At 44.8% G+C, this 12,148-nt stretch overlaps 1 protein-coding gene across 7 annotated transcripts in view; it reads right to left on the bottom strand.

Moving 5' to 3' along the window:
- The window catches only part of LOC141095453 (ATP-dependent translocase ABCB1-like), a 724,951-nt gene that overhangs the window by 354,628 nt on the left and 358,175 nt on the right, over nucleotides 1-12,148 (bottom strand). For 6 of the 7 annotated variants that reach the window (XR_012233391.1, XM_073581452.1, XM_073581451.1 and 3 more), the window contains exon 11: nucleotides 8,537-8,650. The exons of the other annotated variant lie outside the window; for it this stretch is intronic. Coding sequence is in view for 5 of the 6 variants with exons in the window: in XM_073581452.1 (XP_073437553.1) it covers nucleotides 8,537-8,650 (114 nt within the window). In the remaining variant the exon portion in view is untranslated. The remainder of the gene's footprint in view (nucleotides 1-8,536; nucleotides 8,651-12,148) is intronic. 7 annotated transcript variants of the gene reach the window in all.

The following is a 12,148-nucleotide window of genomic DNA, read 5'->3' as shown; positions in this document are numbered from 1 at the left end:
AGGCATCTGACTCATAAAGTCAAAGTACAAAGCTATATCAGACTAGGAAGAGCCATCCGAAGTTTAACATCCACAGAAAATGTAGTGTTACAGAAACCATCAATGGGAAGTAAGAGACCTGAAATATGCTGGTTAATCAAAAATTTTGGTGATATTAATGGGCTATTCTGAAGTTGTCTCTTGAGCTGTTCAGAGAAATGTGTCATGCCCGCCATGTCCGCTATGCCTGTCATGTCCGTCATGCCCGCGATGTCTGTTATGCCGCATGACCCCTGGAGCAGTGTGCACCGAACTATCATGCCCGCCATGTCTGGTATGCCGCATGACTCCTGGAGTGGTGTGCTCGTGTACTGAATTCTCATGCCCATTATGTCTCGTGCTGCAAGATGCCTGGAGCGGTGTGCACGCGCGCCTTACATCATGGCTGTACGCCGTTGCTAGGTAACCATCCGTCTTTGCTCTGATTCTGCAATCCTCTATGTATTCCTGGAGCCCTGACCATGTGACCTTTCCTATGTTCCAGCACTGTCTGATTCTGCAATCCTCTATGTATTCCTGGAGCCCTGATCATGTGACCTTCTCTATGGTTTTGCCCAGTCTGATCTAGCAACGCTCTCTATGATCCTGGAGGATCTGAACCGGAAGTCCTTCCCTGATCCTGACCCGGAACTGCAGGTGCTATGGTGCTATATCTGACCGCCCCTTCCAATGGTCGGGGCCTGAGTGTCGTGTTGCTTCCCTGCATGGCTGCTTGGTCTGCTGGGTCACTCCCTGTATTCTGTGCCCCTGCACTCTGCCCTGTAGTGCATCTCTGCACACGCTCTGTGCTTCTACTCTGCCTCTTGTCCCGTGCCTTGTCTTGTGTTGTCTCTAGTGCCATGTTGTGTCCTTGCTATGCTTTGCCTTGTAGTACTTCCTATGTTCTCTGCCTTGCCTGTTTTGCCATGTCTGGTCTTTGCTATTCTGAGCCTTGTAGTACTTCTCATGTTCCCTGTCTTTGCCTGGTTTCTCCTTACTCGCTAGCACATTTCCATGTTAGTGCTTCTCATGTTTCTTGTTTCTGCCTGTTTTTCCGTACTCTGCCCTATGGTGCTCTCTTGCACATTTCCATGTCTAGTCTCAAGGCTCTGCCTTGACCCGGCTCTGGGCTTCGGCCTACGCTCCGCTGCTAGACTCTGTCCTATTGTGCTTTCTTGCACATTTTCACGCTAGTCTCAAGGTGTTCCCTTGACCCGACTCTGGGCTTCGGCCTATGCTCTGCTGCTAGCTCTGTTCTCGCTCTGACCTGGCTCTGTTTCTGCCTATGTTCCACTCCATGTTCCGTACCCTGTCCTGCCTTGTATCTCGCCTAGCCTTGCCTTGTTTCTTGCTTTGCCTTGCCTTGTTTTTTCACGTGCCCTTTGCATGCGCCTGGCCTTCCTAGCCTCCTGCTTATGGCTCAGCCATGCCCGCCCTAGCTGTGCCCGCCTGCTTGTGCCTCAGCCGTGCTCGTCAGTCAGTGACAGCTGTGTTGCCTGCTATGCCCCAGCCGGGGTCGCTGTAGTCTTACCCGCCTGTTTGTGCTGCAGCCCGTCCAGCTAGCCAGTGCCCCAGCCGTGCTCTCTGTGCTTCCTTGCACCTATGCTGTCTCTGCACTGGGCTCTCCGTGCTTCTCTTAGCATGCGCAGGCCCTCGCCTGCTCCGTGGCATACCTCCCCGTGCTTCTGTAAAAGTACGCGCAGGTCTAGCCATGTACCCTGTCGTGCCCTCTCACACGCACAGGTCATAGCCCGAACTCTGCCCCTGGTGTGCCCTCTGCACGCGCAGGACTCTGCTTTTAACCCTGACCCTGGCGTGCCCTCTGCATACGCAGGACTCTGCCTTGAACCCTGACCCTGGCATGTCTCTCTGCACATGCAGGACTCTGCCTTGAACCCTGGCGTGCCCCTCTGCACGCGCAGGACTCTGCCTTGAACCCTGACCCTGGCGTGCCCCTCTGCATGTGCAGGACTCTGCCTTGAACTATGACCCTGGCGTTCCCTCTGCACGTGCAGGACTCTGCCTTGTCCCTTGTGCCTTGGCGTGTCTCTATACACGCATCCAGTCTTGTATGTTAAACTTTGAACCCTGGCGTGTCCCCTACACATGCACCGTGTTTCGCACATTGAACCTGGCGTGCCCCCTACACACGCACCTTGCCTTGCACCTTGCCCTGGACCCTGGTGTGCCTCTAGCACGCACCCTGCCTAGAATCTTGCCTTGGACCTTGGTGTGTTCCCTAACACGCACCATGCCTGGAGATCCGTCGTGCCTCCTTGCTTGTACCCTGGTTTGCCTGCTGGATTCCCGGAGCCTGCCTTCCCTGACAGAGATCGTAAGCATGAAGTCTACAGCCTGATGCCCTGATCCCTGCCAGCTGTCCGGAGTCCGATGTCATCGTGTCCTTGCCGGTAACCAGGCTTGCCTTCTAGCTCGTACTATTCCATGGACCTTGGCGTGCCACGCACGCACCTTGCCGTGTTTGCTTGTTATCACGTTTTGCACTGAATGTTATCCTGAATTTGTCTTAATGAAGATACCTTGAACTTACGTCTTGTCCTCTTGTCCTGTCTTGTTTCCTGTACGTCCTTGTCACAAGGTCAGCTCACCCTAGGTGGGTGGGTGCCACGACCCAGAGGGTCCACTCTAAAGAAAAAGTCGACTCAGCATAAGCTGACCTCGTCACACAATGCAATGCAATCTCCTTAAAGTTTCCTTACTTCCTGTTTTTGGCAGGGCAGTTCAGCTTTTTGAGTGACAGCTCTGGTGAATAGAACATAATTCGCTATCAGTGGTTTGTTCTGAGACTACACTGTTATCCCTGTATCTACACACAGAGATAACAAAGCATTTCAACAAGTTCAAGGCTCCAGACAGCCAGAGTAGAGATCCATCATTCGGAGACTCACTGCTGATTGGTGATTTATAGCAGCATAATTTCAAATGGTGAGAGAGAGAAGAGGTGAGCAGCTAACTGCTGTATACAAAGCAAAGAGCTGGAGAAGGTTGACTGGGATGTTAAGAGCTAAAACTCTTTTCCTATAATATAACTTCTGTGCATTCTCATCCAGGCATTATAGGCTGAACTAGTCCAAGTAGAGAAGCATAGAGGGCACACAAATCACCACATTAACAGATGGAGCTGTTTATCTTCAGTATTGCGATACGTAGTTCAGCCAAAAAACAAAGGTGCTTGCATGAACAAACATGAATCATCCAATGTATTGTAGAAAAAGAAATGCAGCTCTCACCAGTTGAACTAAAAAAATTGTGCATCTTTTATTTCACATAAGTTCCATCGCCAGATTTATGGACAAGCAGGACTTAGAGGAATGCTGGGGGAGGGAGGTGCCAGACGACGGCCATTTCATGATCACTCGCTTCTACGGGTCCAGGTGAAGTGATTAGCCTAAGGTCATTTCCTTTATAGGATCACTGACCTTACCAATTAGCATAAATGACGTCTTGTAAAAACAAACATTTCCAAGTATATGTTTAACAAAACAAATATACGAAAAATACAATAGACAGAGTGCAAAATACTAGGAAAGAATATTTCTTTCATATCAATTCACATTGATAATATATATTTTTACAATATCATAGGAAGATTATAATCTGAATAACTTTATATATACAATTATTTATAAAAATACTGATAGATCAATCCAGTCATTTAGTCCCAGGAGACCTTGGCACGTCAGTGGGCACGCAGATAAAACTTTACACACAGATGGCAAACTAGCTCCGCAATTTGCATATAAGAGGGCACACAATATAGGTGACTTATTAGTACATCATAGACTTCGTCCCCCTCAAAAAAATTGGCTATGAGAATTATCAGTAAAAGGAAATTATAAATGTGGCCATTGCCAATATTGTCATCTTCATTTGACAGGGAATTCCATACATTGTGGCTCTATCAAACATAAGGTGCAAAACTATATTTCTTGTCAAACTAAATTCGTGGTTTACATTATAGATCTATTACCTCAGGAAAGGGCTCTTTGCGATTGATTAAGCATATTCAAGATGTACATAAAGCTAACCCAGAAATTTTGCGTTTTGCAGGGATTGAAAAGGTCAATTTTCCACCTCAAGGAGGCAATCATGACAAAGCCTTATTGAAACAAGAAGCGAGGTGGATTCTGAAAGCGAACTCACAAGGTCCCCTGTGACTAAATGACTGGATCGATCTATCAGTATTTTTATAAATAATTATATATAAAGTTATTTAGATTATAATCTTCCTATGATATTGTAAAAATATACATTATCGACGTGAATTGATATGGAAATAATTATTCTTTCCTAGTATTTTGCACTCTGTCTATTGTATTTTTTGTGCATTTGTTTTGTTAAACATATACTTGTAAATGTTTGTTTTTACAACACGTCATTTATGCTAATTGGTAAAGTCTGTGGTCCGTTAAAGGAAATGACCTTAAGCTAATCACTTCACCTGGACTTGTAGAAGTGAGTAATCACGAAATGGCCATCGTCTGGCACCTCCCTCTCCCAGCATTCCTCTAAGTCCTGCTTGTCCATAAATCTGGCAATGGAACTTATGTGAAATAAAAGACGCACAATTTTTTCAGTTCAACTGGTGAGTGCTGCATTTCTTCTTCTACTAAACTATAAGCTGAACTTCATTGAAAGAAGCTGTATACTATAAAAGATAAAATCTCTCACTGCAAGAGAATGACAGCAGATAGAAAAAGCAAGTCAACTGCAGTCTTGATCATTTCCATCCTGTCTAATTAAAGCAATTAAAAAATCTTGACACTATCCATTAAAATCTTTAAATTTAAAACTACCTAAACGGTGAATACAATTTATATCTGTAATTGTAGCATTTACACATTAAAATAGAGTTCCATGTCTAGGCATCCTTTGCTTAGAAGGTATAATTTTCATCATCTAGTATGAAAATAATAATAGAGGCCCGATGCGAGGGCGGTAATGTCACAATGGGGCAGGATTTGCAGTGTTGAGAATCTCTCCCCCCATGTGCTCACCCACCTATCCACTCTCTCTTTCCCCATGTGCTGACTTCTCCCGTCTGTGCTCTCTTCTTTGACCTGTCTACCCCATGTGATATTCCCCTTGTCTGCTGTCTCTCTCCTTCCTGAGCTGTGTTCTCCCCTCATGTGCTGTCCCATTTGAGCTGTCTCCCCCCCCGTGCTCTGTCTCTCTCACCCCTGTGTCTGACCATGTACAGAACATAGCACAGCTCCTGGACAGGGGAGGAAGAAAAGATAATACTGACATTACAGCAGGAGATCGCAGAGGATACTGTTGTGAGCTCATTTTCTCGTTCACCTTTGATGTCCAATGAACTCCCTCTGCTGGTGAAAGGAGGTGGTGAAATTGATTTGGATAGCAGAGACCTGTCACCTGAAAAGGTGGATTGCGATTGGATATCCGGAATCTCTGAGTGGATATAAGGCAGCCGACGCTCTGTAGGGTTGCTGGTGATTTCTCTGCTCTGAGCTCTGGCCTCCAGTTCAGTTCCTGTCTTCTAAAGCTAAGTTTTGCTCTGTTATTGTTCCATGAGATTTTGTCTGATTTGCTTAGTTTTGTGTTCAGCCAGCCCCGGCTGAGGCTTTGCTGAATTTCCATTTTGTCCCTGATTGGTTAAATCTCTTTTGCTCTGTCTTCAGAATATATTGGAGTGCTGATATAGGGATTTTGAAGTCTAGTGACTTCAGGGCCATTTTTCCTATCAGATGTGTTGGGACATTTTTGGTAGGGTTTTTGCGGATTGCAGCCAGCATCTTTTCTGTCCTTTCCTATCTAGTTAGTTGGGCCCCATCATTTGCTCTGCCTGTCTTTCTGTCTGTGTTTGTGTTTTCATCTGGTTTCACCGACAATACATGTTGGGGGCTGTCTATTGCTTTGGGGTCTGCTCTGGGGCAGTTTAGATTTCCTCTTTCTTTCTTTAGGCTTATTTAGCGCTCCGGCTGTGACGAGGCGTCTAGGACCACCGTAGGAACGCTCCACGGCTACTGTTAGTTGTTGTGAATATGATTGGGGTCTGCAATCCGCTAGCTACCAACCTCTCCGGTTTTCTCGACTTAGCTTGCATTTTTGTTTTTTCCTCCTCCGGTGACTCATTCATAACAGGATACCTTTTGTGAGGTAAAATATTGTTTAAAAACAGTCAGTGAAATATTTTACCTCACAAAATGAATACTCTGTGATCCCCTGCTGTAATGTCAGTATTGTCTTTTGCTTCCTCCCCTGCCCAGGAGATGTGGTATGCTCTGTACCCGGTCAGACACTGACAAATTTTAAAATGAACTTTCGTTCATGGGAAAACCCCTTTTATCTGTCTGGCTTCCTCTGCCTGTAGGCACGTCGTGCATCTGCCGCTGGGATCAGCCGAATGATTCATTGTGCCTGCGTGGAATTGATGCAGGCTCAGTGCGATGGTGTTCCGCTGGTGGTACCACACAATAGGTTGGTACCAGCAGCAGTTTCCATATTGAGACAACAATCACTTGGGTGTCCCAATATGGCGGTCGGTGAACTTCCTCCACTTGGAATTCTGGGATACGGTGACATCTGGACAGAACAGGAAGTTAAAACATTACAAGGCAATTATATAAATGGATATTGTGGTTGTAGCAATTACCTTTGTTTCAATTGAATCATGTGTCATCAGACAGACATACAATAAGGCCAAAAAGCTGCAGAAAAAAATCTTCTGCAAATCTGCACGTAGATTCAAAGGAAATACTTAGCAAATTCAGTATGAAATCGAGGTATAAAACATTTTAGTTCTGTAGAGTTCACCAAGGAACTCACCTCTCTATGTTGGCCATAAATTGGCATGCTGCATACTTAAAAATCCTCACCACAGCTCAATTTTCATGCTGAAAAAGTATGCAGTGTGTGACCAATATATAGTCCTAGAATATACTGCAGATATTCTATATGCAAAATCTGCAACATTTCCATTCCATGTGGAAGTACTCTGAGCAGGTCCATGCAGAGGATGTTTCCTGAGTAGTTAGCATATACATAACTCTGCTATATGGACCTGTGGTAGACAATCATATGTCTATGTCAACTCAAGCAAAGGGGAAACAAATCATACCCATGGAGAACAAATAAAGGATAATGTAACACATGAGCGGGTAAGCAAGGTTTAACCACCTTAAAGATTTCACAGATGTCAATCAGCAGCATCTTTAACCTGGTCTCTCAGTGCAGTTGGAATACAATGTCTCTTTTATGCCTCCTATGAATTATTGGTGAATTTAGAAAAACAGATGTTAGTCGTCGGGATTCTCCCACTGCGCGCGATAGATCCCAAGCATTATCTGGTACTGTGGTCCCTCATTTAGGTCTGGCTGCTGCGATTGCGGCTCAGCATAGACGTCGGTCCCAGCATCATGCTCAGACTCGTGGTATATGTTTGGTTACTGCCGGCTCTCCAGCTAAGTCTAGGGTAACCAGTGATATGCAGGTGCAGCCTTGGGCTCTGGAGTCTAAGTCCAGAGATCACCTTACTGAGACTGTCCATGATGTGGCGTCCTCTAATTGGTAGTCAGACGTTAGCTGCTCTGGTGAGGTGGAAGATCCGGATTGGCCCACGGGCGATGTCTTGGCCGACTGAGCATGTATGTTTGGGGTGGAGCCTAGCGTATGAAAGGCTCTCAGCGGCGCACACAGGCGCGCTAGTGTAATTTGGCTTTGGTGTGAGTGGTTGGTTACTCTATCACTCCGTCTGCACGTTTGTGTGCGTCCGTCTATGCTCTGAGACTATAAATGTGTGGCAGGCAGATTGCTCGTTTATGCGGTTTCGTACCCTTGGCTTAACACCTGAGTCTCTAGCCTGCTACAAGTTTAGGGTACCGGTCAGGTACAGGTTCTGTAGTATAAGGACTGGGGAACTTTCCGCTTGGCTTACCATCTGTTTTGTTCATGTGTACAGTTAGCACAGTTCAGTTACAGAGCAACCCCTGTGCTAAACTTTTGTGTAAAGGCAACAGGGTATCGTATATAGTTATAAGAGCTCTTTCTCTTGGCTCAGCATCTGCTTGATTCGTGTGTGCGGTTAGCACAGTTTAGTTGCAGAGCCAGCTTAATCCTCGTGCTAACTTCCCTGTGACATTAACAGGGTGTAGTACTTCGCATACTTGATGCAGTACCTCTCTGTGAAGTAACGGAGCTTGGTACTCAGTGTTCCGATCACACTGTGTGGCGTTAACCCAGTGTGTTTTAGGTGAGCACTCGCTGTTTTGTTCCGTCATTGTTCACAATAGAAGCAGGTTACATCACTGCACAATGGACCCCAGGTTGCGTTTGCACTTTATTTTTATATTTTATTTAGTGCGATCCGCAAACCCTAACAACAGATTCATCAAGGGGGAAGACTAGAGGAAATATAAGAACTATAAGTGGGGGAGTTTTTTGTATCATTATTTGGATTACTAATTTGGTATTACCTTCCAAATATCTATATCACCATAATTAATATCTCATACATGTTTTTACAGACATTTATTACCTGGTTTATAATTTTGTATATCTCAAAGGCTGCTCCTCTTGCAATGTTAATACTATTTATGCTTGGTAATGCCATCCCCGAAGAGAATGAAGCAATAAAAATTGAAAAGAATATCTTCAAAACAAAATTATATAGTGTTAATGATAAATAGCACGTAAAAATCTATGTAAATAATATTTGTCATAGCTGTCATATACATATGCTAAAAGATACAGAACAGTAAGAAAAGATAGATGAAACTACGATGACCAAACACATTAAATAGTTATCAGTTTTGAAACTAAAAGTTATTCATCTTGGGCACAGTGAAATTCAACATGCCCGATTTTATTTTCCCTGATAAAGGCCAAATAAATAAACAACAAATACAACTTAAACAGTTAGCCAGTCCTGATGAAGTCATTGGATTTGGCCAGATGTTTGCCTTATTGCATCTGGTCATCTTTAGTTACATTAAATAAATTATTTCATCTTTGCATTTGAACAAACTAATGCAACAGAAAACTATATTTTTTTCCTCACAATTTACTCAAATGCAACCCAGGTAAAAAAAAGTACACAGAGACTTGCAAAAGTATCCCCCCCTTGACTTGTTACCTACTTTTTTAATTAACAACCTGTGTTTAAATATTTTTGCAATCCAATTTGTGTGTGATGCCTCCACCCTAAATAAACTAAGTTGGTAAAGTGAAGTGAGAAAAATCGAGGCAAAAATTAAATTTATTGGTTAAAATAGCTAAAAATTGGCATGTGGATATGTATTCACCCCATTTGCTATGAAGCCCCTAACATTTTTGGTGCAAGCAATTAATTTCATAAATCACATGCTTAGTGAAAGGAAGTCCACCTGTGTGCAATCTAAGTGTCACATGTAGAGTTGAGTGACTTTGGTCGGATTTGGTTTCATGAAACAAAATTTGTTTCAGATGAAACTGGTCCGACTAGGGCAAAAAAAGTGTCGGCGTTTCGGCCGAAACCCGACCCCAATGCAAGTCAATGGGAAATAAAAGTCAGCATTGAGCGGATGACATTCAATGTTCCCCTATCTCTAACATGGTGGTTGCAGGGTCTTGCGATTGCACGCGCTCTTCAGCATTTAGTGTGCGCTGTGCATTTTCCAGGTGTGCGCCCAAACGTGCCGTATGCTACATGTTGCATTTTTTGTTCCGCCTACATCATTAAAAAAATCACGCGCGCACGTGTGCACACGGTGTGTGCCCAAAAATAGCAGTACAGTCTATGGGGTCGCTGACGTGCGCTTGGATGCGCGCATGTCAGCGCTTTGTGCGCGCACGCGATTTGAGTAAACAATGTCTAGACAGTTGTTTAAACCTACCCCTAAAAACATGCAACATTGTTTGGGAAGAGTGTTGATAAAAGAAGGTGTCTTCAGGGCCACACCACTACAGCCTTGAAGATAAGAGCAGCTACAGAGAGCAAGAGAAGAGCAGCTACAGACAGCTTTGAATAGAAGACCAGGCAAGAGCTTTGGATTCAAGTTTCAGCAGCCAAAATGTGAGTATTCTTCAACATAATGTGTGTGTGTCTTGTACAATTTATTATGTACAAATGTGCTTTTTGTTTAAGTTTCAGCATGTCTTCTTCTGGATCGGTCTATTCGCCATCTCGGCAAGAACTGGCCCAAGCTGATCATGAGGTGAGGATATTGCTGCCTTTGGGGAAGTTTAGCTGCTGCCTCTAGAAATGTGTAATAATTTTTTTTTCTTTACAGACATCGGACACGACCAGTGAAGGTGAAGTGCGGGAGCAGTCTGAGCGGGAGCAGCATAGCCAAGTCGTGGCGAGGAGACGCAATGTTAGTATATACTCTGTCCTTTTTTTTTCTGTCTTTATTTTCATCTTCTTCTCTGTTTCTTTCTCTATCTTTTTCATTCTCCAAAATTACAAAGATTTTAATTTTTTTTTTCTAGGTTCCACAACGGGATGACGAAGTTTACATCGACAGCGAGCACCTGATCCGCCTTGTTGAGGAGTGTATCCCGTTGTGGGACAGCCATGACCAGCAGTATAAAGACACAGTGGTGATCCGGCAGCTCTGGAATGAGGTGGCCGCAGCGATGATGGATGGCTGGGACAGGGTCTCTCCAACTTCAAAAAGGGCGTTCAGTAATGGTACAGGTGTGTTTGTGGCAAGATATATTCCTGCATCAAACACACCAATGCCTTCTGGAAAACAGTGATTGCTTTGTGTATTGAACTGCCGTCTTGAAGCTGCATTGATTTTTGGTCCAGATGGTACAGGTGTGTTTGTGGCAAGATATATTCTTGCATCAAACACACCACTGCCTTCTGGAAAACAGTGATTGCTTTGTGTATTGAACTGCTGTCTTGAAGCTGCATTGATTTTTGGTCCAGATGCTACAGGTGTGTTTGTGGCAAGATATATTCTTGCATTAAACACACCAATGCCTTCTAGAAAACTGTGATTGCTTTGTGTATTGAACTGAAGTATTGATCCTGCTTTCACTCTTGCTCCTGATGATACTGTTGTGTTTTCTGCTACATATATTCTAGCAGGAAACATAACAGTGTCCTCAGGATCAACAGTGACTGCATTGAGTATAGAATTATTTTGTGCTGCCGCATTGACTGTTTGCAAAGTTCTATAATGTGTGTGTGCTGATAATTATGTTGCCTTCAGTGCATTGTCTATTATTTTTTCTTTGTTTTTCCAACAGTGAACAAAGTCCGCACACGTTGGCGCTCGATGAAGGACCGCTTCAACACTGATGTTCGTGCTGAGGGACAGGTTCGCAGTGGTTCAGCGGCAAGGCGCAGAAGAAAGTACCGCTATCATCGCAAGTTGGCTTTCCTGAGACCGGTCCTTGCCAGCAGAGCGTAAGTAATTTTTTTTTTTTATTACTATGTGCCTTTCTATTCCATAGCTGATGCTTCTTGTTAATGCATGACAGTAATGTTTTCCCTTTCTGTCCACAGCACTTGGAGCAGCACCCTGCAACCTGTCCCTGGAGCGGTCCTTCATCGGACGACATCGGACCCGTCCCAGTCATCCGACAGCCAGGAAGCATCTTGCAGGTCAGCAACACAGACAGCTGGTGACCAGGAAGCTGGTCTATCAGGTGTTCCAGTGTCCCAGGTCTCTGTCACTAGTTATGCGGGCACTACCCTCCAGCGGCAGAGGGTCTTGGACAGGCCTGTCATGCCCGAGTTCATGCACTTGAGCGAGGCCTTTCAGGCCACCTCAAGGCGCTGTCCGCCAGAGTGGAAAGCGGTTTTTCCCTGATGGAACGCGGTTTTAACCACATGGAATACCGCTTCCACTCTGTCGACCAGCGCCTTGACCGTCTGGAGGCCGACGTCAACAGACTAGCCCACCATTTTTTTAGTAAAATTGAACAGGGCATGGCGGAACACCTTAGTCCTAAGCAACAGCTGAGTGTGTTACAGGCCTGCAACACTGCTTACTTGCAGGCTATGCAGCAGAATCGGTATGTGCAGCAGTCAGTGGTGTCATTTCCAACAGTGCCACCGCTGACTCGCTACACCTCCCTACCGACTTCTGCTACATACCACTGCACGGCCACCTGCATTCCAAGCCAAGCCGGACACCACTACACCACCCCAAGTCCG

The sequence above is a fragment of the Dendrobates tinctorius genome, unplaced genomic scaffold (assembly GCF_039654945.1).
Source record: "Dendrobates tinctorius isolate UK_male_01 unplaced genomic scaffold, ASM3965494v1 ptg000070l, whole genome shotgun sequence".
NCBI classification, from domain to species: Eukaryota; Metazoa; Chordata; class Amphibia; order Anura; family Dendrobatidae; genus Dendrobates; species Dendrobates tinctorius.
The sequence above is the reverse complement of the archived record's forward strand: the minus strand, read 5'-3'. Positions and strand labels throughout refer to the sequence as shown.